Source organism: Podarcis bocagei, assembly GCF_964188305.1.
Source record: "Podarcis bocagei genome assembly, chromosome: 16".
NCBI lineage: Eukaryota > Metazoa > Chordata > Lepidosauria > Squamata > Lacertidae > Podarcis > Podarcis bocagei.
In genome coordinates this window covers 30,510,676-30,538,110 of record NC_138142.1, presented here as the reverse complement: position 1 = coordinate 30,538,110, position 27,435 = coordinate 30,510,676, and the positions used below count along the sequence as shown (strand labels likewise).

The 27,435-nt window shown below is 46.2% G+C and overlaps 1 protein-coding gene across 1 annotated transcript; it reads left to right on the top strand.

Annotated features, from left to right (window-relative positions):
* Positions 1-3,600: 3,600 nt before the first annotated feature.
* Positions 3,601-25,550, top strand: CFAP45 (cilia and flagella associated protein 45). Its single transcript, XM_081174126.1, has 12 exons — positions 3,601-3,705; positions 5,017-5,148; positions 6,733-6,866; positions 7,965-8,109; positions 10,113-10,283; positions 11,726-11,904; positions 19,266-19,395; positions 20,721-20,867; positions 21,138-21,251; positions 22,111-22,304; positions 23,632-23,856; positions 25,367-25,550. The coding sequence occupies exons 1-12, from the start codon at positions 3,703-3,705 to the stop codon at positions 25,434-25,436; spliced, it is 1,644 nt and encodes a 547-aa protein (XP_081030252.1). The 5' UTR covers positions 3,601-3,702; the 3' UTR covers positions 25,437-25,550.
* Positions 25,551-27,435: the final 1,885 nt, after the last annotated feature.

Genomic DNA, 27,435 nt, shown 5'->3' with positions numbered 1-27,435 from the left:
AAAAATTAAGGTGCAAAACAGGGCTGAAGGGGCGGTCTGGGGAGAGTTTTGAGGGCCAAAATTGGACTGGAGGTTCCATATTCGGCCCCCAGGCCTGAGGTTCCCTACCTCTGGTTTGTATGTCTTAACTGTACTGCAATCTCATACTTCCTCAAGTGGCAGGAGGTTCCAGTGGCAAGATACAGAGCAGTTTCCTTTGAAAGGAGAGTCTGTCCACTGGTTCCTTGTGATTTGGTTTCTTCTTGCAAAACCTGCCTCTTTGTTTTAGGCCTGCTGACCAGTTCAAAGGGTGTGCTTGTTCACACAGCTGATCACCTGTGTTTGGAGCATTTGACTGGCAGCTCCTTCTTATCCCTGTTGACCTGGCAACTTTCCCTTTTCTGTTCCAGTGCCAAAAGAACGCCCTTCAGCCCAGAAAGAAAACAAGAAGCTGAGCTTTCAGCCACCCTTGAAGCAGGCAATTGAGCTGGGCTTGGCTTGCTGTCCCAAGCAGCTGTAAAATATCTGGCAAAACTGTGACAAGTTGACATGAAAGTTGTTTTTCCACTTCTTATTTGGGATCTCCATTGCGGATATGAAAGAGCAAATTTAACCCACCCAAGTGTTCAGTTGCTAAAGCAGCCTAAATCCTGGTGCCCTCCGGATGTTCAGGACTAAAACTCCCATCAGCCCCAGCCAGCATGATGGGAGTTGTAGTCTGAAACGGTTAGTGAAGGCTGTGCCAACGAGAAAGAACTGGCACTTCACCTTTCTAGATAACTCCCTCTGATGCAATGACGTGTCCCTCTTAAGGCTAGGACTGCAAAAGGATTGCAACGACTTGGTGACAAAAAGCAGTCTGCACATGTTCTATGATGCTCTTTTGTCTTGTGGGTGCATGCTCCCACAGACTGAGCCTTGGAACTCTGGACAAAGATTCTAGGGTTCAAGTTAATCCACCCCCCCAAAAAAAACCCCACCCCCTGCATGACTTTTATTCTCTCTCATCCCCCACCCCCAAGGAGGAAATGGTTTCCTTGGTGGGGAGGAATTTGCCGCGGATGCCTCCTTCAGCTCCTGGGGAACGGCAGCTGTGAGCCACTGCTGTGAGAACCCAAGAGGAATGTGGCAGGCAGCTGTGCCAGACAAGGCTGCTATGGTTTCATAATCTCTCAACTATCCTTTGCGCTCAGTTGTGTTGTTGCCGTAGCTAGAGAGTTGCACCCCCCCCCCCCACTTCTGATTTCTTTTCTAACCGCTCCTTGCAGCTTCACAATGGAGAGGCCTGACCCTAGGAGGGCGGGAAGCAGGGAAGCGGGTGATGGCATAACTGATTTGTTTGGCAGGGCTCCCAAAAACAGTGTTCAGTAGTAGCAGGCCAGGGGGGCTACCTCTGTCTAGCTTTTGTGGCGGATTCGGCCGGCCGCCTCTCCCTCTCCTGGCTAGCTGGGCACTGTGCCACGTGCATAGCAATGGTCAGGACTGTGGCAAGAACAAGCTGGGCTGTACGTTTTTAAAAAAATGATGTAAAAAATAAACTTTCTGTGACCTCATTGAACTCTCAATTGAAGTCGCTTAAGAAACAAATAGCCCTGCTTTCTTTTTCAGCTTTCAGGCCTACCCTGCAGTTTTCTAACCAGTTCGGTGTTGCTGTTCTCGTCGTTCCGATTCCATTTCAGCTGCCAGGGTTTGCCAACCCGCCACCCATGGGCGCCAGGGGGCTCTCCAGCTACCCACACTGCCTTCAGAAACTGCTGAACATGTCAGGAAAGGGTCCAGACTGTTGCAGTGGGGATGGAGGATATTACCATTGCTCCTCACCCCCCAGCAGCTGTTCACCAAACCCTCATCCAGCAGTTTCATGCATTCCAACTTCCTGGCAATGGACACGCTAAGGAAAACTTAGTAAGGCTACCTCGGTGATTTGACAGCGCTAGTCTACATGGTGAGCGGGGGGTTGGAATATTTTGACAGGTAGAGGAAGAGTTTGACCAAACTGCGGGAGGCAGTGGAAGACAGAAGTGCCTGGCGTGCTCTGGTCCATGGGGTCACGAAGAGTCGGACATGACTAAACGACTAAACAACAACAGAGGAAGAATAATATCCTTCATACACAAACCTTTTCCCCTCCCCAAAAGTTTTCAGTATGTGCTCTTCATTAAAAAGTACTGCACAGTGGTACCTCGGGTTAAGCACTTAATTCGTTCCAGAGGTCTGTTCTTAACCTGAAACTGTTCTTAACCTGAAGCACCACTTTAGCTAATGGGGCCTCCTGCTGCTGCCGCGCCGCCGGAGCACGATTTCTGTTCTCATCCTGAAGCAAAGTGCTTAACCTGAAGCACTATTTCTGGGTTAGCGGAGTCTGTAACCTGAAGCGTATGTAACCTGAGGTACCACTGTACTGCAAAGATATTTGTGTCAGGTTGTGGTGTCCATGTGCCACCTTGTGGCCACTGCATATGGGAGCAGGAGAATAATAATTGGTATAGCGTTTTTAGAGTTCGAAAGCCCGTCACATGCATTGACTAGTTATCCTGTAAGGTAGGGAAACCTTTTTGGGGCTGGGGGCCATGTTACCCTGGTGGAAAGCTGTCAGAGGCCACATTCCGTATGTGAATGAGGCCACACGCACAGACTGAAAACACAGAGACTTAGCGTAGCCTGCATACACACCATGCATTTAAAGCACTACCACCCCAGCAAGAATAAGGGGAAACGTAATTTACCCCTCAAACAGACTGTATTATTAATGGATTACTATTTTAATTTTCTGTTATTTTATTTTATTTATTGAATTTATAAACCACCCTGTACCCGGTATTATTAGCACAATAAGTAAGCATTCGGCATTGTCAGTGTATTTTTATTATTTCATATTTCATATTTATTTCCTGTATAGGTATAGACAGTGTTTTTTTTCTGGGGGGTACACAGGGGTACGCATACCCCTAAACATTTTGTGAATCTAAGTTTGGCCTCATTGAGAGGCAGTATTTCAATGTGAGTAGGAAAATGAGAGTACCCCTAAACATTTTTTTTTAGAAAAGTACTGAGTATTGTTATAGATATCATGCCTTCCCAAAGGCTCTGCACAACACACAAGGCCCACTACATATGGCATGGGCATCTCTAACTGGCCTCTAGGCGTCGCTGGTCTCCCATCACATCTGGCAAATGGCCTTGCTGGCTTGGGGCTGATGGGAATTGGAGTCCCGCAATTCCCTTCCTACTCCACAGCATATTTCTGCTGACTCTTCTTTAGGAAAAGCCGAAGCTCAAGCACACCACCGGCAGGTAGCGTCCGCAAGCGCCACCTCCGCAATGCCTTAGGGCCTGGGCCCGCTTTGCAGGCAGAAGGTCCCGGGTTCAAATCCCCGATGGGGCAGCTCCGGGCAGGACAGGGAATGTGAGCCTGCAGAGCAGCTGCCAGTCCGTGCGGACAATGCTGAGCTAAGTGATGGGTCTGATTCAGGGGTAAGTTGTTTTCCTGCGTTCCTCGTGAAGTAGGTACATTGCATTAAGTAAAACGACCCCTGGGAAAAGCCCCCCCCCCCCGCTCAGCCGGGGCTGACTTCTGAGCAGGAACCCCGCGCTCCTCCCTTGACTACGTTCCCGTTGCCAAGGTGAGACGTGGCGGGCAGGGGAAGGAGGAGGGTTCGGCTGTTTCCATGGCGACGGGTAAACAGGAGGCGGAGCTTCCCGGAGCCGGCAGCGGAGGGCGAGATGGTGAGCGCGGGGCTGAATCTGACCCAAAAAGGGTGCCGGGGCACACGGAAGCCCTGAAGCCCCCTAAGGTTATGTCAGCGTGGCCACTTCATCGGGAGGCGGAGGGGGGAGATGCCTGTTGCTCTAGAGAGACCTCGTTGGAGGGGTTTTTAAAATACTTTTATTAAAACTAGTTTAGTCACACAGCAAATGATGCAACAGCAGTGTCCTGGCTGATTAAGCAAGTTTAACTGGGTTTTTTAAAAAAGAAAAACCCCCAGTTGAAATGGTTTTTATGAATATAGAAATATATCTCACGTTTAAGCAAACGAATATAATTTGTTTAGGTGTCTGCAGAGGGTATATCCTTTTACTGTTTTTCCAAGACATTTGCTTTTATTTTCCATGCTGTTTTTAACTGGTTTGATTGTGTTGTGTACATCACCTTGAGACACATAGGTGGAAGGCAATACAATAATCATCATGATCATCAAGTAATAAATAAATAAATTTAAAAATATAAGTGGCTAGCCAGACGGGCTGTGGCTCTGCCCTCCACAGTTGGAGGCAATTATTATTATCATCATCATTAGTAGTAGTAGTAGTATACTGCCCTTCATCAAAAGATCAGAGAGCAGTTCACAACATAAAAAATATAAAATGAGAAGACAAAATCAAGTACATGATAAAAACAAAAACAAACAAAAAAAATTCCCCCCTTCCACAACACATTTAAAAGGGCATCGGATGTCCATCAGCCAGAGGCCTGGTTGAAGAGTGCCTAAAAGTATGTTATGAAGGTGCCAGGCGAGCCTCCCTGGGAGAGAGCATTCCACAAATGGGAGCCACCACAGAAAAGGCCCGTTCTTGTGTTGCCGCCCTCTGGATCTCTTGTGGAAGAGGCGCATGAAAAAAGGGCCTCAGATTATGTCTGTGGGCCTGGGTCGATTCATATGGGGAGAGTCGATCCTTGAGGCATTGTGGTCCTGAGCTGTTTAAGGTCAAAACCAGCACTTTGAATTGGGCTCAGAAACTAACTGGCCGCCAATGCAGTCAGGCCAGGCTCAGTGTAATATGCTTAAACCATCTTACCCCCGTGAGTAACCCGGCTGCCGAATTCTGCACCAGCTGAAGTTTCCGAACCATCTGCAGAGGCAGCCCTACGTTTTTGGCCAGCTAAATTCAGTTTAGGATCTCGCAGCTTGTTTCTTAAGAATGATCTTTCTGAATGGGAGAGGCCTGCAAATCATCACACACAAATCCCTTGCATCTTTCCTTTCAGCTCCCCATCACGTATAACTCCAAAATTCTGCCTCTCTTTCCTTCCTGCAGCCGGGCAGTGTATGCTCCTTGGGTGCTACCTCCACCAGCTCCTCGGGCCGGTCCCGCTCGCGCTCCCACGCCCGCTACAGAACCAAGGCTGCCAGCTCAGAAGTGGATGAGAGCCTCTTTGGGCTTGCCAAGGTGAGGATGGAGGGGAGCAGTGGCTGCTTTGGGCTAAGAGCATCGGCCTGGCATGCAGAAGGTCCCAGACCTTCAATCCCTGACACCTCCATTTAGGGCTGGGAATACCCCAGCCTGAAACACTGGAAAGCTGCTGCCACTATACTGAACTAATGGTCTGACTCCGTAGAAGGCAGATTCCGATGTTCCTCTTTAAATCAGACCTGTGTTTAGAACCAGAAGGACTGAAATAACACTTTATTTTTAGAGGAAAACAATAAAGCACCTGTTTAGCCTAGGTTTAATCTCCAGAATCTCTGGAGCTGCTTCCAATCTGTGTAGACCAGGTGTTATGTACTGAGTTGAATAAGATCCAAAATGCAGCAGTCTGATTGGTCCTAGAATAATAGGATTCAGAATGCAGCAGTCTGATTGGTCCTAGGACAATGCAGCAGTATGATTGGTCTGCAGGAGCCACCCAATCCAGCTCCAGATAGAAGTGAATCCACAACCTGATTGGCCTACAGGAGAATTCCGGAATTAGCCAATCATGTGCAGCCCATTGTGTAAATAATGTATATAAAGCAGATACTTTGAGGGGACTTCCATTCCTCCTCACCACTATGAGCTGAATAAAGAGCATGAAATCCACTCTCGACTCTGAGTATATTTCACCAGGGATAGCCAATGTGTTGCTCCTCAGAGGTTGCTGGACAGCAGCTTCCATCATCCCTCACTACTGGCCATGTTGGCTGGGGCTGGTGGGAATTGTAGGCCAAGACGTACAGAAGGCACCGTGTTGTTTACTGCTGATGTAGATAATTCTGAGCTAGATAGACCAATGGTCTGACTTGTTAAAAGGAAGCTTCTTTTTTCTCTGCAAAATCTCTCCTTTTTAAAATCCCGAATGATGCTCTTCTTGCTCTGAAATCTTCCCTAGCAGCTTAAGCAAAACAACCTTGTATAAAACAGTAGCAATCAGCCATAGAAAAGGGAGCAGTGCCAACACAAAATGGGAACAGTAGCATACAAAACATCGCAATGGTTCATATCCAGTGTTGGCACTACTCAGAGTAGCATTGAAATTAATGGGCAACACTAGCTTAGTACCATCAATTTCAGTAGGTCTACTCTGAGTGGAACGAACAATGAGTTGTATTCAACTGAATCCTACTCAAAGTAGACCCACTGAAATTAATGAACCTAAGTTAGATATGTCCCTTAACTCCAGCAAGTCTATTCTGAGGAGGACAAACACTTGAATGTACCTGTATCCAATATTTACTGGAGGATTTTGAGAAATATGATCTAGCTATTGGGGTTTCCTGTATTTTCATGTGTGGAATCTGCCTTGTGGTTACCCTGAAGGTGGCTTATAAATATTTTAAATAAAATCAAATAAAGGAAGACTTGATGGTTGGTTTGCTCACGATGGAAGGAACTCAGTGGCTGCTAAAAGGTTCATCCATATCTCGGCTTTTAAGATGGATTACGATTGTCCAAGCACCGCCAGAAGAGGGAAGCCAAAGCGGGAGGGAGAGGGAGGCTGGTAGCATTCCTGCCAAGCATCCGTGAACATTTCTGATGCCACCTTCCTTCTTGCAGAATGTTAACCTGTCCCGCACTGGCAGCCCCATCGTGGTGCTTCGAGATGTGGACTCGGCCAGGAAGTCCCTGGGCTGGGGCCACAAGCCGGAGACGATCCGTCTCATCACTCGGGACCTCATCCGGGACCTCATGTAAGCTCTCTAGAACTAGGGCTAGGCACTCCCCTCCACAGTTGAAGGCACTGCCCCTCTGAATGGCGGTTGCCGGGAATTCACTAAATATCACATGGGGTGCAATCTCTACTGTCTTTCCAGTACCTGCTGAAGACCTTCCTCTTCCAATAAGCCTTTGATGTTGAGTTCTTCCCCAGCCTGCATCTGTATTGGAATCATTTTAACAATCTTTTTTTGAAAGACGTTTTATCACCTGTTCTTTGCTGCCCTGGGATCCTTTGGGAGGAAGGGTGGGATATACCTTGTATAAACAAATACACTGGAAGGGTGGAAGGCAGGGAGATCAGCAGCGGGTGGAGCCAGAGTTAATAATAGGCAGAGCCGCTCCCTGATTGGTTGTAGGTCAGACAGGTAGGGACCGGCTGAGAGCAGATAGGTTGGTGGGGCAGTGCCCTTTGGCCCTAACGGACCAGCCTTCAGCGGCACAAAGCAGGGCCCGTGAGGGATGTGTCACAGAGGGTGGCTCTTCTCTGTCCCCCGGGACCTGAGGTTCTTTGTTAGGAAATGTCTGGGAAGGTTTCCAGGCGTACCTGAAGGAGTGTCTCCACCCCCATCGTTCAGCCTGGACACTGAGGTCCAGCTCCGAGGGCCTTCTGGCAGTTCCCTCACTGCGAGAAGTGAAGTTACAGGGAACCGGGCAGAGGGCCTTCTCGGTGGTGGCACCCTCCTGAGGAACACCCATCAGATGTCAAGGAAATAAAGAATTATCTGATCTTCAGTAGAGATCTGAAGGCACTCCTGTATCAGGAAGTTTTTAACGTCTGATGTTCTATTGTGTCTTTGTATATTCTGTTGGAATCTGCCCGGAGTGGCTGGGGCAGCCCAGTAAGATGGGCAGGGTACAAATATTATTGTTGTTGTTGTTGACCAAAGGGTGCTTGGGGTGAGGCTAAGAGCTCTCCCCCTTTTCCTTTTTTAAAATGAAAGATGAAATTATTCTCCCGGCATCAGATTTGGCGATTCTGTGGAATCCTGGCCTAGTCCAGCTTGCGATCACCCTTCCAAACGGAGAGATGAAATCACCATCTTCTTCCTTTCTCTCTCTCACATGCCCAGTGTGCCCAAACTCGACCCTTCTGGAGAGTCCCTGATCATAAGCCCCGAGGACTTCCAGCGCATCAAAGACTCGTCCCGTGTCTTCACCAAGGAGGAGCGTGAAGCTCAGAAAGCAGCCCTCAAGGCAGAGCGAGAAGCCACCATCGTACGTAAGGCTGTCCTAGTCATGGCAGAGAATGTTGTTGTTTTTAAATTGCATTTATCTCCTGCCTTTCTTCTAGGGAGCTCAGGACAGTACACGTTAAGCTCCCCGTTTTATTCTCACAACACTGCTTAGAGGTTTCGTTGCAATCAAGCGGTATATAAATTTTGTTAAATAAATAAATTGAAAGTCCTGCAAAGCAGATAAGGCTATGTGTGTTAGAGAGCGACTGACCCAAGTGCACTCCGTAAAGCTTCCCGGCTGAGTTAAGATTTGAACCTGGATCTCCTCAGCGCTTTGAACCATTTCACCACGCTGCTTCTGCCCCCAGAGCAAACACATCTGCCCCCTTAACGCAGCTGTTCCAGTCCTGGCCTCAGATAATCATCTGACAGTCTTCTGTAACAAATCAGCAGCGGCATTCTATGCTCCCTCAAGGTTCTGAACAGTCTTTGGGGGGCAGTCCCACAAAGGTTTGCTGCAGTAGGAAGTCACCGGTGCACGGGGGTCACTGGCCAGGTCTCTTGGTTGTCTCCACTGTTGGTCCTACTTAGAGTAGGCCCACTGAAATTCATCAGCAGGAGTACCTTGGGTCCATCAATATCAATGGATCCACTCTTAAGTGGAATGTAGGTAGATACTGCAGATGTAACTGAGATACCAGCCCAAGTAGATTTGACTTATTTGTTAATTAAAAACATTCATCGCTTTTTACAAAAGGGACTCAGAGCACCTTACAAAGGTTTAAAATACAAAAATGTCATGCATATAAACAGAGGAGGTCTACATCACAGGAAAAGCCTTTTCCCAGCCGGAAATCTCAGGTAGGCACCATTGTCATTATAAGAGAACAAGGGAGGCATTCATGGTGAGTTCTGGCACCTCTTTTTCTTGGAAAAACAGCATCGCTAAAAGTCTTCATCCACTGAAAACATAGCAAAGAAATACACATATCCTTCCCCCACCATACTAAAGGATGGATACCGGGATAGGAAAATAAATAAATAAATAAATAAATAAATAAATAAATAATCTCTATTTAAAAACCAAAAGCCCGGAAGAGCAAAAAAATGTCTTGGTCCGGTATTGAAGAGCTAAAACGTTGCTGATTCCTCTTTTTATTTGTGGCATAAAACAAAGACATGAGAAATGACTATGTTTGCGATTACTTTGGAAACCCTGGAAAGGTTACTTTGGAAACCCTGGAAAGATTTTATTGACAGGCAGTATATAAATCTTTAAGCCATGTGGGTGGAACCTCCAGGCTGTGGTCCAGTCTTGGCCTTGCAGGGGGTCCAGTTTGGCCCGCAAGGCTGTTTCTCTCAAACCATGCCCATCTGTCGATCACCTGACATCACTGGTGATGTCAGTTGATTGACAGGTGGGCCTGGGGGTTCAGTACTTCCAGGCGCTGTCTTGCTAGCACATTCCCTGTGGAACCATGATGATAGCAGAGGATTGGTGAGTGGGTGGCCCCTCCCACCTGTCAAAGTTGGGTGGGAGGAGATAAAGTCCTGGCCCACGCAGCCACACCCCCCCGTGTTAACCTAAGTAAGTAAGTAAATAAATAAAGAGAGAACCATTTACAGTGGTGCCTCGCAAGACGAAATTAATTCGTTCCGCGAGTTTTTTCGTCTAGCGAATTTTTCGTCTTGCGAAGCACGGTGTCGGAAAAGTTTTGGAAAAGCTTCAAAAATCACCAAAAACCTCAAAAAAGGCTACCACACCGCGTTCTATGAGTTGCTCCTCGAAGTCAAGTCGCAACTGTATTAACGGTGTTAAGAAAAAGGAAACAAACTTGCAAAAAACGCAAGACGTTTTCGTCTTGCGAAGCAAGCCCATAGGGAAATTCGTCTTGCGAAGCAGCTCAAAAACCGCAAAACCCTTTCGTCTAGCGAGTTTTTCGTCTTGCGAGGCACCACTGTACAGTCCCAGAGTGGCCTGCCCAACCCTGGGTGGCAAGATGCACCCCGTCTGCTTCTCCCTCTCATCTTCCCTTCCCCCAGGTTGCCGTGAACGAGCGGAAGAAATCCATGAAGCTAAAGGAGATCTTGCGGAAGAAGAATGAAAAGCTGAACGACCTGGAAGAGGAGGCCAGGGAGAGGGCCCAGTACCTGCTGCAGCGAGCCGCCAACATGCGCATGGAGCAGGAAGATGAGATCAAATCTCTGGGCGAGGTGAGGGAGCGAGAAGTGGCGGTTCCCCTTAGGGCAGCCTCATATTTATTTTGTTTTATTTTTAAATTTTTATTTATACTTTTCAGGTTTATACATTTCATTAATTTACAATCATTTTAACATTTCAAAGCTTGACTACCTTCCCCCTCTTTCTGCGGTTCCTTAAATTTATTTTCAAATATCTTCTGCATATCCAAATTCATTCAATTTGCTCATTTAATTATCTACTTTAAAAATATACTCTTATCAAACTGCAGGTTGTTACAATAATCCTGCCAATGTTTTTATCCGTTTGCAATTTAGCTGTAAATATTCAATAAACCATTTCCATTCTTTTATAAAAAAGTTTGTTATCTTGATTTCTTAGGCTTTTCCAGTAAGTTTTGCCATTTCTGCATATTCCATAAGTATTTGTATCCATTCTTCCTTTGCTGGGACTTCTGCTTCTTTCCATTTTGGGGGCGAGTAGCATTCTTGCTGCTGCTGCTGCTGTAGTAAGGTAAAGGTAAAGGGACCCCGGACAATTAGGTCCAACCGTGGCCGACTCTGCGGTTGCGGCGCTCATCTCGCTTTATTGGCCGAGGGAGCCGGCGTACAGCTTCCGGGTCAGGTGGCCAGTATGACTAAGCTGCTTCTGGCGAACCAGAGCAGCGCACGGAAACGCTGTATACCTTCCCGCTGAAGTGATACCTATTTATCTACTTGCACTTTTGAGGTGCTTTCGAACTGCTAGGTTGGCAGGAGCAGGGACCGAGCAACGGGCGCTCACCCTGTCGCGGGGATTCAAACCACTGACCTTCTGATCAGCAAGTCCTAGGCTCTGTGGTTTAACCTACAGCGCCACCCACGTCCCTGCTGCTGTAGTAGCATACATAAATGAATTTCTATACAATTTAGGTAGCTTTGTCCCTATAATTCCCAAAAGAAAAGCAGCCTCCTATTTCACATCTCTCCCTGTTGGCACAGGGGGACAGGAATTCCATGTAGGGGAGTGAAGCAGAGGCATTTGGGGCCCCTCTGCCCCTCCTTCATGGAAGAAAGGGCTGCCAGTGTCTAGCAGCCATGATGACTATGTTCTACTTCCCACAGGAAGTAGTTCTTTTCTGCCACCGGGTGCAGTGATGGCCACCAACTAGGATGGCTTCAACTTGGATGGAGGACTGGGCAAATTCATGGAGGCTGTTGACAGCTACTAGCCAGAACAGCTCTATTCTGCCTCTGCTGCCTGCAGCTGCATATTGGTTGCTGATAATTGCAGGTGGAGAGAATACTGTTGCGCTCAGGTTCTCTTCCAAGAGTGGATTTATTTAACCGCTGGCTTCTGCACCTTCCAAGGTGGAACTGCTGGGATCTGGGCAAAAAGAGGGCTGGAGCTCAGCTCCAGATGAAGCCCCGCATGTTCATTTCGGCCCACGGCAGCAGCTCCCTTCCGCTCTTTGCAGATCATCCTAGAGGCCAAATGCCACGCCATCCGCGATGCCCAGATCCTGGAGAAGAGGCAGATTGAGAAGGAGATGAACGAGGAGGAGATGCGGCTGGCCAAGATGATGGAGGCGGAGAGGCAAAAGGTCGGCATGATGCAGGATGAGCTGGAACGGAAGAGGAAGGAGGAGAAGTACAGGTGAGAGCTCAGACTTCTGTGCGGCTTCTGGCCAAGGGGTTTCGTTGTAGCTCAGTGGTGGAGCATCATTGCAGCGTTGTCTTCCCTGCACCGCAGGTACAATATGCAGCAGCATGAGTTAAAAGGGGCACACCCCTGGAGAATCAGAGCCTCCCTCTCAAACTGCATAAGAGGCCACTGAGCTGTGAGTCGGGAAGTCCCTGGTTTGGGTCTCCCCTCTGCTGTGAAGTTGCTACGTGGCCTTAGGCACAAGCGACGCTGACACAAAACCCCACACATACATTAAGTAAAATAGAAACATTGCCACCCGACCCCCACCCCCAACTCATGATTTCTCCCTCCACTTCTTTCCCCCTTTTTCTTCCTAATGTAAGACTAATGTCTCAACAAATGAAACTGATCCGTAGAAAATGTAACTTGAAAAAAGAGACATTGCACATACTTTTGCAAACCAAGAAATCTTTAATAAAAATAATAAGTAAATAAATAAAGGAGACCTTCTTCTCTAAAGACACTGGTCTGAAAGTTGTCTGCAGTGTCACCATATATGGAAGAAGGTTCCTTTAAGCCTGCAATCTAACAATTAGAATCAGAGTCAATTGAGCTGTGGGGCAATCTCACTGGCATGAAATGCCACCTAAGAAGAAATTTAGTGAGGTCTCTCTTACCCTGGCAGAGACAGATTTCAAAGGTTTCTTTGTGCACAAACAGTTCCATTGCAGGTTGATAATGTCATATCCAAGACTTCCGGAGGCGGCGCGTTCGGTAATGGCTGCCTGCTCCTTGTAAGGAGAGGGGAGCTCCGCTGAAAACGGGTCGTCCGCTACGGCGAAGCGGAGACCCACTCAGGAAAACCACAGGGGGTAGTAGCCTGTGGTCCCGAGGCCCGGCGGGTGCCAGAAGCAGCTCCTGAAACGTTGAAGGGACCCCGTAACGGGGCTCCGGATCGCGGAGGGGGTAGCGGCACTGAGGGTCGTTTCGCAGTCAGCGGAGTGAAGCCGCGCTGCTGTTGCCGTTCAGCGCTGACCTTTCTTCCTGAAACCTTCAATTTCGGAAACCCACAATCCGTGAGTAATTGGGACTTTACAATTTTAAGATTCTTAAGATCTTCAAGATTTTGAATTTGGCTGAAAGCGGAGTGACGAGAAACAGGAAGTCCGTCTTCCGGCAAAGCTTACAGATCAAAGGCAAAGGATCTGACAGGCTGGATGCAGTGAAAAAGGATTTTAAAGTGGAAGCATTATGCGTCTGACAGTGCTAAGGCTTTGAAATGAAAGGCAAGTTTTTTCTTCAATTTACCCTACAGTGTGGAAGCAATTTGGGAACCTTCTCCTTTGGTGATCTTTAAAGTTTAAGACCCAGCCTCGGGGTGGCAGGGGAAAAGACTGTCTTTTGCTGATACAACTTATAAAATTGAAACAAATACATAGAGGCAACTTTGGACTATATAACTAGTAACTGTATCCTGCACCTTGAGAGGTGATACTTGTGGCAATCTTGGAAGGGCTCTGCCAGTGGAAAAAGTTTTAAGGACTATTGGAAAGTTATTTAGCTGCAGGAACCTTAATGGCGACTATAACTTTTTTCCTTCCTTCCTGAACTCCAACTTTACTCCCTCCAACTGTACTCCCTCTAGCGGAGATTGGGATTTACAATTCCTTGGGAACTAACTTTGTTTTGTCTCTCCGCTGTTGTTATCTATACTGAGGTCTGTCCTTCCCATGGAACTTTTGACAGTTTGACCTTGACTCATAGACAGGTGGGGAATGAGTGGCCAACCGAAAACAAGATCTGCAAAAGCGAAAGCAACAAAAGGCCAGCTTGTGCAAACAACTCTGACTTCTCAGTCACGTAGATCATCAGTTCCCGCTATACTGAAGGGAATTGAACTTCCAACAGTAGCTGAATTGAAGGGAACCGAACCTTCAACAACAGCTGAACTTAAGGAAGCTGAACAACCAGCAATAGAGGATATGGCTGCAGGTGGATCGGATACACTTCTGAAGGAGATGCTACAACAATTTGCAATTTTAAATAAGAAGGTTGATGACCAAACAGCAAAAATTGATTTAGCCACATCCTCTATTACAAAGCTATCTGAACAAGTGGCACAGCACTCACAAGAAATTGGGAATCTAAAAGACGCTACTTCTGAGAACCGGAAATTGGCCGAAGCTGCGAACGAAAAAGCTGACCGAGCAATTCAAAAAGTGGATGAATTGAAAGGAGAGGTAAGGCCACTACACAAGCACATCAGTGACCAGCAGGCCTACCTGTCTATGGTGGAGTTGAGAAACAGGGAAAATAATTTAAGATTACGCTCTATCCCAGAGATTGAAAAAGAAGATTTGATTGGTTTTTTGACAGCAGAATTCTCCAAATTTTGGGGAATAAAGGAAGACGAAGACTTTAAAATAACATCGGCATTTAGACTGGGAAGTGTTACCAGAAAGGACAGACCTAGAGACTGCCTGATCATCTTAAGGACTAAACAGGAGAGAGACAAAATACTTGATCTTCATTTTAATAAATCACTTGAGATCCAGGATAGAAGAGCGGAAATTTATAAGGACATACCAAAACAACTACTGGATCTCAGAGCCATCTATACTGACCTAGCAAGACTCCTGAGAGGCAACGGAATACCTTACAGGTGGGAGTTCCCACAAGGTCTATCATTTAAATACAAAGGAAAGAAGGTTAGAATTAAGTCTAAAGAGGACAACCAGAAGTTCCTGCACGACAACGGAGAAGATCTTCAGAAGGGAATAGCAGCCCCTTGGCCTCCGCCACAGCCTGGACCGGAACCAACATCATCTCCCTCGGACTTGGACAAAAAGGAGGACACCCCATAAAGAGCAACAACAGATTGATACAGGATGTCTCTGCAGCTGTATAGTTGGAACATTAATGGCGCAAATTCCCCGGAAAAACGAAAAAGGATCTTTCATGTTTTGAAAAAGGAAAATTTGGATATAATTTGCTTGCAAGAAACACACGTGACTAGGCTCCATAGGAAAGTACTAATCAACAAAAGACTAGGCCAAGAATTTATTTCATCAGACAAAGTAAAAAAGAGGGGCCTGGTGATCTACGCTAAGGAGAACCTAGCACCGAAATTTTTGTTTAAAGATGAGCAAGGGAGAATTTTGGCAATTGAAGTACAATCTCAAGGAGAAAAAGTTTTGATATTAGGAATTTATGCACCAAATGAGGGGAAAGCAGAATTTTACAAGAAGCTACATGAGACACTACTGGACTATCTGGACTATTCAAACATCATCATGATGGGAGACATGAATGGGGTGGTCTCCACCTTGATGGATAAGTCACAAAACCAAATAACTAAGGATGGCAGACTACCGAAAACCTTCTTTGAACTGACAGACAATATGGACTTGACTGACATTTGGCGGGCAAGGAACCCCCTAGGTAGAGAGGGAACTTTCTTTTCTGAGGCCCACTCATCATGGACGAGAATCGACCAAATTTGGACAACTAGAGGGCTGGCATCGAAGACTACAAGAGTGGAAATCTGCCCAAAGACTTGCTCCGACCACAACGCCCTGAAAATGGAATTGAGACTTACTCCAGCCGGTTCCTTTAGATGGAAAATGAATGACACCCTCTTTAGAGATCAAGAGATCGTAAAGAAGGCCCAAAAAACTTTAAAGGACTATTTTGAAATCAACTTGAACACTTCAGTGGAAAAAAGAACAATCTGGGACGCCAGTAAAGCTGTAATGAGGGGGTTTCTGATACAACAAAATACAATCAAGAAGAAACTCTGGAATGGGAAAAAGGATAAAATATTAGAGAAGATAAGTGAGGGAGAGAAAAGGTTGAGATCTAAACCAAAATCTAAAGAGATCTTGCGAGAAATTAAATTCCATCAGGCACAATATTTGAAATTGATAAATCAAGAAGTGGAATGGAAAATTAAACAAATGAGACAAAGATCCTTTGAGTCGGCAAACAAATGTGGGAAACTGCTGGCATGGCAGTTGAAGAAAAGACAGAAATTAAATTATGTTACCAATCTAGAGGTGGAAGGGAAAAATATCCAGAAACCAGGTGAAATTAGAAAGTGTTTCCAGAAATATTTCAAAAAGTTGTATACACAAGGGCCTGAGGAAGTGTCTGAGATTGAACGATTTTTGAAGCTTAATGGCTTACCAGAATTGTCTCAGGAGAAGAGATCAATCTTGGACTGTAAAATAACACAACAGGAAATTGAGGATGCCATTCAAAATATGCAGCTGGGCAAATCTCCAGGCCCAGATGGGCTTACCTCCAAATACTATAAGATATTAAAAGACTATTTGACTTTACCACTAATGGAGGTTTGCAACCAGATTATGGGGGGAGGAAGGGCACCGGAAACGTGGAAAGAAGCTTTCATCACATTGATACCCAAAGTGGAATCTGAAAAGACTCAACTTAGGAACTATCGTCCCATCTCACTCCTAAATGTGGATTACAAAATATTTGCAGACATTTTGGCAAGTAGATTGAAAAAGGTTTTAAATGAAGTAATTCATAAGGACCAAGCAGGCTTTCTCCCTGGCAGGCATTTGTGTGATAATACTCGGAATATTATCGATATTCTGGAACTTTTACAAACAAATATTAACACTAAAGCAGTGTTAATCTTTATCGATGCTGAGAAGGCCTTTGACAATATTTCTTGGAAATTTATGAAGAAAAACTTGGAAGGGATGGGAGTGGGACGAGGGTTTGAAAATGGTATAGAAGCAATTTACTCAGAACAAAAAGCTAAGTTGATAGTGAACAATGTGGTGACAGAGGAGTTCCATATTGAAAAAGGAACACGCCAGGGGTGCCCCCTATCCCCCCTACTATTTATATCAGTCCTGGAGGTTTTGCTGAACATGATTAGGAGGGACAGGCAAATACAGGGGATCACGGTCGGAGTGAAACAATATAAACTGAAAGCATTTGCAGATGACTTAGTAATAACATTACAGGAGCCAGAATCTAGTACAAAAAGAGTTCTGGAACTGATACAAGAATTTGGTCGGGTGGCAGGATTTAAGTTGAACAAACAAAAGACTAAAGTTTTGGGGAAAAACTTGACGCCTTTAGAAATAGAGGGGTTTCAGAAGGAAACAGAGTTAGTTGTGGTTAAGAAGGTGAAATACCTGGGGGTAAACTTGACGCCTAAAAATTTGAACTTGTTCAAGGATAACTATGAGAAATGTTGGTCAGAAGTTAAGAAAGATTTGGAAATATGGTCGAGACTGAAGCTTTCCTTGCTGGGCCGAATTGCTGCTGTCAAGATGAATGTTTTGCCAAAAATGTTGTTTCTATTTCAAACCTTGCAGGTCGTGGACAGAGTGGAATGTTTCGGAAAGTGGCAGAGGGATATCTCAAAGTTTGTCTGGCAGGGCAAAAAGCCCCGAATAAAGTTTAAAATACTAACTGATGCAAAAGAAAGAGGGGGGTTTGCCCTGCCAGACTTAAGGTTATACTATGAGGCGGCAGCCTTCTGCTGGTTGAACGATTGGATTTTATTAGAGAATACAGATGTCCTAGACCTGGAAGGTTTTAACAATTCGTTAGGATGGCATGCTTATCTGTGGTACGGCAAGGCAAAAACACATGGAATGTTCAAAAACCATATTGTCAGGAAAGCAATTTTCATGGTCTGGCTGAAATACAAAGACTTACTTGAAAGTAAGACTCCGAGGTGGTTATCACCAGTGGAGGCTAAGGCGTGGAAAAAACCCAATATGGAGACCGGCTGGCCGAAATATTGGGAATTAATAGAAAAAGTTGGAGACAATTGGAGGATGCGGAGCTTTGAAAATTTAAAGGATAAGGTGCAAGATTGGTTCCATTATGCCCAAATTAACGAGGTTGTTAAGTTGGATAAAAAAATAGGATTCCAGGTGGAAAAATCGAAACTTGAGACAGAGTTGTTAGAACCAAAGACCAAGGTTTTATCGAGAATGTATAACTTGCTGCTTAAGTGGAATACACAGGATGAGACAGTTAAATCAGCCATGATAAAGTGGGCTCAAGACATTGGTCACAATATTATGTCTGAAGACTGGGAAAGGTTATGGACCACCGGTATGAAATTTACGGCATGTAATGCCTTGAAAGAAAACATTATGAAAATGGTATACAGGTGGTACATGACCCCAGTCAAGCTCGCTAAGATATACCATTTGTCTGATAATAAATGTTGGAAGTGCAAGGAGGCTGAAGGAACATTCTTTCACCTTTGGTGGACCTGCCCAAGAGTGAAGGCCTTTTGGGAAATGATCTACAACGAGTTAAAAAAGGTGTTTAAGTACACCTTCCCGAAAAAACCGGAGGCCTTCCTCTTGGGTATGGTCGGCCAAAGGGTTTCAAAGAAAGATAGAACGTTTTTTATGTATGCTACCACTGCAGCAAGAATTCTGATCGCCAAACATTGGAAGATTCAAGATTTACCCACGCTGGAAGAGTGGCAAACGCAACTGATTGACTACATGGAGTTGGCCGAAATGACTGCCAGAATCCGAGACCTGGGAGAAGAAGCAATGGAGGAGGACTGGAAAAAATTTAAGAACTATTTGCAAAAATTTTATAAGTTATATGAACTATAAAGTGACGCATAATTTGAAATGCTAGCCCCAGCAATGAGAGTGCAATATTTATGAAATTGGATAATAATATTGAAGGGATCAAAGTTTAAATGTTAAAAAGGATAATACATTCTGTTTCTAGAGTAAATGGACAATAAGGATTTTAAACTTAAATTGCAATCGAAAGTGCCAAAGAAACATATGAAACAAGGTTACAATTTGCTGATAAATTTATTGTTGGGAATGCTTTGGGCGGGAGATGTGGGGAGGTCCGATGGAAAGTTGGAATAAGCTGTTGAAGGGGTATGATTCTCTTTATTTTCTTTCTTCACATTTTTCTTTTTTCCTTTTTTTTCTTGTTGCTCTCTGTTTGTATCTGAAAAAATGCAATAAAAACTATAAAAAAAAAGATAATGTCATATCCAAGGTCAGAGGGTCTTACCACTCAAAATATTGCCACCCTCAGCTTCTATCCGTGACCTACACAATAAGGAAACAAAATTGAAGGAACAAAATAAGGAAACAATTGAAAGAACTTTAACAAAGGTTCCTTCAGTTGTGGCCAAATTTTTGCATACCTGGGAAATCGTATCTGGCTTCAACAAGAAATACGTCAACAGATTAACGTGATACCACAACTACCTAAGATTGGGAACCTTGGCCACAATTGGTTCCCTGCACAGAGGAATACCATTCATTAGGCCTCTCTGTGCCGTCAGAACCCATTTGCTCCAAAGGAAAATTCCTCCTTCACCTGATTCTCAGGGGGAAGCGTCACCTCCTCGAGCAGATACAGAAGAACGAAGAGATGCGTTCTGTGAAGTCCGAGCAGCGAGACCAAGAGGCACAGGAGATGTTGGAGTACCTGGAGAGACTGCAGTTTGAAGACGAGAGGGTAAGGGGGCAGGGCTGTAGCTGAGGGGCAGAGCACCTGCACCGAATGCAGAAGACCCGCACTTCGGTCCCCAGCAGCACCTCCAGTTTACCAAAAGGATCAGTCAGCACAGAAGCATGAGATTATTTCTGCCTGAGATCCTGGAAAGCTGCTGCGAGTCTGAGCAGACAAAGTTGAGCTGGTTGGACAAAGAGCTTGGGACGGGGCAGCAGTCCTTCTGGTAAGAATTGGGGAGTTACACATTTGGAGGAGGCCATAGGTCAGTGGTAGAGCACCTGCTTTGCATGCAGAAGGTCCCAGCTCTCCAGGTAGGGATGGGAATGCCCTCTGCCCCAAACCCTGGAGAACAGAAGTGCCAGCTTCTCCATACGATTGAGGGGGCCCCACATGCACAATGTTTCCCAGTAGGTTTCCTAGCACAATTCAAAGTGTTGGTGCTGACCATTAGAGCCCTAAACGGCCTCAGCCCAGTATACCTGAAGGAGCATCTCAACCCCCATCATTCTGCCCGGATACTGAGGTCCAGCGGCAAGGGCTTTCTGGTGGTTTCATCACTGCGAGATGTGAGGCTACAGGGAACCAGGCAGAGGGCCTTCTCGGCAGTGGTGCCGGCCCTGTGGAATGCCCTCCCATCAGATGTCAAGGAAATAAAAAATGACTTTTAGAAGACATCTGAAGGTAGCCCTGTTCAGGGAAGTTGTTAATGGTTGATGTTTTATTATTCTGTTGGGAGCCACCCAGAGTGGGTGGGGAAACCCAGCCAGATGGGTGAGGTATAAATAAATTATTATTATTATTATTATTATTATTATTATTATTATTATTATTATTATTAATTTATTATTATTATTATTATTATTATTATTATTATTATTATTATTATCCTGACATTGTGCGCTGGGCCCTCTGAATATTGAGGGCCTATATTGCCTCAGCCCCCAGGAGCAGGTGCCTTTGCAGAAGAGCAACAGTGTAGACCAGTCTTTCTCTACCTTGGGTCCCCAGATATTCTTGAACTACAACTCCCATCATCCCTGGCCACCCTGGTTAGGAATGATGGGAGTTGTAGTCCAACGGCATCTCAGAACCCAAGGCTGAGAAAGGCAGACCTCAGAAGCATGGGGAAACCACCAAAAGTGCCTCAGTCAGAAGATCTCTGTGACTGAGGGGACCAGAAGGAACCGGCGGTATTTCAGGCCCACGTTTTGTCCAACATTAGTCTTGCTCCAAGTAGACCCCTCAGGAATCACGGACGTGGCCTGACATAGCTGGACCCAACCCACAGTTAACAAGGATGCTTAGCGACTCTTCCGGCTCTCCTCCAGGAAATGGAGCGCAGGAGGAGGGAGCAGCTGCGCTTGCAGGCCGAGATCAGGCGCGTCAACGACGAGAACGAGAAGCGCAAACAGGAAATGTTGGAGCAGGAGAAGATGGCCGACCGGCGGGTGCTGGAGTACCAGAGGAAGAAGATGGTATGTGGTGGTGGCAGGGCATGTGGGCAGGGAGAGGGCACCGCTGGGGAAGAAAAAGCGCCTGGGCAAATTTCAGGTACAGCGGAAAACCTTCCCAGAGCCAACTCCCTCCTGCCTCGGCCTCCTCTTGGCTAGGGATGGGCTAGTCAGGCTGGGTCAGTTTCGCGTGTGTTCATAAGTCTGCTTGCACCAACCTGTGACTTTGTTTAAATATATATTCTTAAAACTTTGTGAAAATTTACATATTTTATTTTTTTTGTACCCCGCCAGGAACGGGAGGCCGAGTTTGAGGCTGAGCAGGAGAAAATCCGCCGGGAAAAGGAGATGGAGACTGCCCGGCTAAGGGCGCTGCAGGAGAAAGCCCAGGACCACCAAGCAGAGCAGGTGTGGCTCAGGGGTGCATTCTTAAAGCACGAAACGGGGCCAGGAGTGCAGGTCATAGAATTGTAGCGTTAGAAGGGACCCCCAAGGGTCATCCAATCTAACCCTCTGCGATGCAGAAATCTCAGCTTAAGCATCCGTGACAGATGGCCACCCAACCTCTGCTTAAAAACCTCCAAGGAAGGAGAGTCCACAACCGAGGGAGTCTTTCCCACTGTTAAACAGCTCTTCCTGTCAGAAAGGTTTTCCGTATGTTTAGTCGGAATCTCCTTTGTTGTAACTTGAAGCCACTAGTTCGAGTCCTACCTTCCAGAGTAGGAGAAAACAAACTTGCTTCCACTTCCACGTGACAGCACTTTAGAGATTTAAAGACGGCTATCGTATCTCCTCTCAGTCTCCTCCTCTCCAGGCTAAACTTCCCTAGCTCTTTCGACCAGTGAATGGATAAAGTGGACAGCCCACAGTTAGACAATGCTGTTCATTTATTCACCTGTTTGTTCTGAAGTATCGATACCAGTGGCAGCATGGTGGTTAGAGCAGAGGAGGGAATTCCGTTTGGCTGTTTGACAGCGGACTGCCTTGGAAGGTGGCAAACTCTCCTTCGCTGGAGCTTTTCAAACAGAGGTTGGATGGCCAGTTGTCAGGGATTCTTTAGCTGTGATTCCTGCATTGCAGGGGGTTGGAATGGATGACCCTTGATTCTAACGATAACAATAATAAATAGTAATGTATTACCAGGGAAGCACAGTGCTCCTATCCCTGTCTCTCTTCTGAAATATGATAAGAGTCTCTCCCAGGCATTGCCACACACAGCACCTCACGGCCCAACCAACTCCCCCTGCTTCCCTTCCATTCCCTCCAGGACGCCCTGAGGGCCAAGCGTAACCAGGAGGCCACCGAGCGGGAGTGGCGCCGGAAGGAGAAGGACGCGGCGCACAAGAAGGCCCAGACGGAAGCCATGCTGAAACAGAGCCGCTTGGAGCAGGTGGCCCACAAGGAGCACACCTTGGCTGTCCAGGTGCAGCGAGACCGGGCCGAGTTTGAGAGGATCGTCAGGTAGGGAAGCGGGCTGCTTGGCAATGCGTGGAGGGGCCGTGGCGCAGGGGTAGAGGCCCTGCTGTGATAGGATGCATACAAAACAGGTGCCTTTTGGAATAATAATTTTCCAAACCCATGAATACAATTCAAAGCTTTACTAACCAGAACTTCTTCAAAACAGGTGCAAGACAATCAATGATACACCCAGAAAGTTGTATAAAGCATATGCATATCCAAGCATGGGTTTATTCTTCTTCAAAATAGAACATAATTGCAATCAGAACAAAAACCAAAGCTCTGTTTCCCTCATAGCTTGCATTAGCCTGTATCCAGCTTAAGGCTATTTGGTCCTGGAGAGGCATCATTATCACATCCTTTGTTCTCTGTGGCTTCCAGAGAATAACTAACAGGCAACAAACACCCATCAAGATGGAGATTTTCAACTAAATACCTTACTCACATGATCTAAGGTAAAACACTCGCGTGAAAGAGCAGAGAACGCCAGCAGCTAATTATCAACCTGTTAGAGCTCAGAGAGCTTCAGTATGCTTCAATGGAATTTTTCAATATTAAACTCTTGGCAATATACATACAGGTATTTCTCTTTTTCAGTGTGCAATTAAACAATTATACTTTACAGGGTCTTTCTTGCTATAAGGCAGCTTCCTATATTCCTATTTGCAAGATTATCTTGTATAGTCATTGTGGACTGCCACAAGGCAGTGCTTGCATCACAAGCTTCCCCATCCCTGCTCTGGCCTTCTGCAGATGGTTGCACTGCAACACAGCCGGGGTCAGGATAGCAGCTCCCTCTTCCCGCAAGGTGCCTGAATCCTGCTGCCAGAATTCCCAGTTTTAAGACAGAGCTGGGGAATAGGATCCAGCCAGCAGGCAGGATCCTGACTTCCCTGCCCTCCTGAGGGCCATTTTGGCAGGTGGATGCAGCCTCCCACCTGCCAGTCACCTGACATCACAATGATGTCAGGTGAGCCAAAACGCAACAAAATTTACTGGTGGGCATGGTGGGGTACAAATAATAAAACTATCGCTATTATTATGGCTCACACTGAACCTACAAAGAAACATCCTTTGCGCTGCCTCCTTCAATTCAGGCTTAAGATGGCAGGTATTGGACCGTAGCAATATCTGATTTTAAGATAAAATCACACACACTCAACACACATTCTCGAAATTTGCCCACCTCTGGAAATCAATGCAATCTTTTTCTCTCTTTTTTTGATGGGGGTGTTTGCCACATACTAACCCCTGCAATTGGCCGGGTTAAATGCTTCCAGACTTAGTCAAGCACACTCACTAACTCATGTTGTTGCCTCCCCTGCCCCAGAATCCAACAGGAGCAGATTGAGAAGGAGCGGAAAGAGCACGAGAAGCGTGTGGCTCTTCAGCAGACCCACGCGGACGAGATCCGGCGCCAGGTGCGCGAGCACCAGCAGAAGCAGGTCCAGGAGCGCATCGCCATCTTCGAGGAGGGCAAGAGGCTCAAGGAAGAAGCCCGCCGGCGCAGCGAGCGCCTCAACGAGATCAAGCGCAAGAAGCTCGACGAGCTCCGGTGAGGCTGCGCGACGACCCCTGACTCCCCCGTGACCCATTGTCCACGTTTGCCAGGGACCTGAATCCGTTGCACTTTGCAAAGTCTGGTTTCCTCAGCTCACCCTCCCCACCCCTGCTATGATTGCATCATGCACAAGGTGCAATTTCAACCGTACGTGGTTGCAGGCAGGCTGGTTGAAATTGCTCAAGTTAAATCCTCAGCAAAGTGGAGGGCTTAAAAGCTCTTTTTGCACCTGGTCTGCCTGTTCCAAATAGCTTTTAAACCATGGGTAGGCAAACTAAGGGATGCGGGTGGTGCTGTGGGTTAAACCACAGAACCTAGGACTTGCTGATCAGAAGGTCGGCGGTTCGAATCCCCATGATGGGGTGAGCTCCTGTTGTTCAGTCCCAGCTCCTGCCAACCTAGCAGTTCGAAAGCCCGTCAAAGTGCAAGTAGATAAATAGGTACCACTCTGGCAGAAAGGTAAACGGCGTTTCCATGTGCTGCTCTGATTCGCCAGAAGTGGCTTAGTCATGCTGGCCACATAACCCGGAAGCTGTCTGCGGGCAAACGCCGGCTCCCTCAGTCTATAGAGCGAGATGAGTGTGCAACCTCAGAGTCAGTCACGACTGGACCTAATGGTCAGGGGACCCTTTACCTTTACCTAGGCAAACTAAGGCCCGGGGGCCGGATGCGGCCCAATCGCCTTCTCAATCCAGCCCGTGGACGGTCCAGGAATCAGCATGTTTTTACATGAGTAGAATGTGTCCTGTTATTTAAAATGCATCTCTGGGTTATTTGTGGGGGATAGGAATTTGTTCATTTATTTATTTTTTTCAAAATATAGTCCGGCCTCCCACAAGGTGTGAGGGACAGTGGACCAGCCTCCTGCTGAAAAAGTTTGCTGACCACTGTTAAACTATGTGCTTTGCTTGGTGGTCAGCTCCTGGGCTCTGGGAGTACAGGGACATCTCTGTCTCTCTCTCTGTCTCTCTGTCTCTCTAAAAAAATTCCTTCCAGTAGCACCTTAAAGACCAACTAAGTTAGTTCTTGGTATGAGCTTTCGTGTGCATGCACACTTCTTCAGATACACAGTAGCACCTTAAAGACCAACTACCGGTAAGTTAGTTCTTGGTATGAGCTTTCGTGTGCATGCACACTTCTTCAGATACATGCACACGAAAGCTCATACCAAGAACTAACTTAGTTGGTCTTTAAGGTGCTACTGGAAGGAATTTTTTTATTTTGACTATGGCAGACCAACACGGCTACCTATCTGTCTCTGTCTCTCTATTTCTCTCCCCCCCCCCCGCCAAGCACATGAGCGGACCCACGGGTTTGGGTATACACGATTTTCATGTATACATGGAACACTTGGAACTGAACCTCCACGTAAGATTCAAATGTGCTACACAGGCAGCGACCGATTTACACTCGTCTGGTTGGCGTTCTTGCACAGCACTGACGCGAGGATGGACTGCATGCCCTCTAGTGACCAGCGTTTCCTTCTTCTCTTTCTTCTTTGCAGTGCTGCTGGCCTCCCTGAGAAGTACTGTGCCCAGGTGGAGCGCAAGGCCTATGTCCAGTCAGTGCACTGAGTGGGGGAAGAACCTCCATCACCCACAACACCTTGTAGACTGTCTACGTGTAGCCTAGATTTTCTATTTTCTTACTTTCCAAGAATATTTTATGAATAGACCTATTTCTGGATACATCTGTGTGTATTGTCAGTTTCTAATCCCCCCACCCCAACCATGTAAGCGTATTTCTCCACATTTCCACCTCCGTTTGTGATTTATTTATTTTGTAGGGTGTTATCCAACTGAACCTAAGTTAGTCATGTTTATTAACTGCAATGGTTCTACTCTTAGTAGGACTAACATTGGATACAGCCCAGGAAGTCCTTGTGAAAATTCATTGGCATTTTAATGCACTTTTCTCTTTTTGCATGCAATTTTGCCAAATACAGTGGTACCTCGGGTTAAGTACTTAATTCGTTCCGGAGGTCCGTTCTTAACCTGAAACTGTTCTTAACCTGAAGCACCACTTTAGCTAATGGGGCCTCCTGCTGCCGTCAGGCCGCCGGAGCACGATTTCTGTTCTCATCCTGAAGCAATGTTCTTAACCCGAGGTACTATTTCTAGGCTAGCGAAGTCTGTAACCTGAAGCGTATGTAACCCGAGGTACCACTGTAAACACATTTTTTTGCAAAGTGATTTCCCCATATATAATGCATTTCTGCATATTATTTTTGCTAATATATGCACACTTTACCCTGGTATGTACATTTATCTGACATTATTCGGCTGGAGACGTGTGAGAAGTGTGAATTCTGAAAGTATTTCAGTTTCTGTATTGTAAATCTGGTTGGCTTTCCTTTAAATGCAAACTGCATCTGATTTCTCCCTCATTGCCATTCTTTATCCAGAGCTTGAATAAGAAACCCATAAAAGTTTATCACCCTTGCCCCAAAATTCCAGCCGCCTCCTCTGCAGCCTGCATAGAAACACTGGATAAGAGCATTTTAGCAGGTTGTTTAAAAATAGGTTCTACTAAGTAGGGAGCCTTTGTGGGATGACTTCCCTTCCTCTGTGCCAGGCACAGAAGCCTAGTGTGTTGGCTGAAGCAGAGAATGGATGGAGAGATCCACCCTCCTCACTCACCTCTTTACTTTGGCTTCCAAGCAACCATTGGAATCGGGGTTGGGGGGGATTTTCTCACCTGAGAACCACATTTCCTCTTAGGGAACTTTCTAGGGGCCACATTTCTGGAGGGTGGGTCCGGAAGAAAAAATGGGTGGAGCATCATCTGTGACTAGCAGACAGTTGCATTTTTACACAGAAGTAAACCTACTGGCACCCCCCCAACTACAAGTTTTCTGCTCGCATGTGGCTTTATATATGTGTTGTGCTGGGTAATTAATTCGATTCATACCCAGAAATGGCAGGAGAGAGCTTGAGAGTTCTTGTGGCTCACAAGGAGACCCTCCCCTGAGCCCAAAAATGACGTCAGGCCAGAGGAAGCCCCGAAAAGACCAGAGGGCTTTGTTTAAGCTGCTCCGCCTCCCCGCCTAACAGCTGGTTTGCGGGGTAGCGCATCCTCCTGCCTCCTGCCAGCCCCAGAGCATCAATTCTAGTTGTGGATATTTTTGGATACAGTATTTTTGGTATGGATCAAAGAGGGCATTTAGAGGGTGCTCCCCACTTTTCACAATGTCAAGTGTGCAGGGCTCCGGATCGTAACCCAAGCATAAGTAAGGAGTGCCTGTAATGCATCTCTCTATCCCGTCGAGAGGGAGAGCAAAAGACAGCTTTTACAACCTCTAACCGACTTCTCACTGCCGTCATAACAATGGGTATTTTACTAGCTGGGGATAAATGCCAGGAAAAATATTTGCAAATATTTGACAAATAAGGCAGCTGGTTTTAAGGACTTGAGATGATGGATTGGGTTGTGTTGCAGCTGACTTTTTCCTTCTTCTTCTTGTTGTTGCTTTAATTGTTTTTATATGTGGTAACATGCGCTGAGCCCTTCTAGTGAAGGGCGGGTCAGAAACACAATAAATAATAATTAGACAATAACGATGATCTCGGCTGG

Bases quoted from the DNA above. Each gene is read 5' to 3' on its own strand.
- CFAP45 (XM_081174126.1), top strand. The intron at 6,867-7,964 runs GTAAGCTCTCTA...TCACATGCCCAG, and splicing joins GACCTCATCCGGGACCTCAT to TGTGCCCAAACTCGACCCTT. The intron at 8,110-10,112 runs GTACGTAAGGCT...CCCTTCCCCCAG, and splicing joins CAGAGCGAGAAGCCACCATC to GTTGCCGTGAACGAGCGGAA.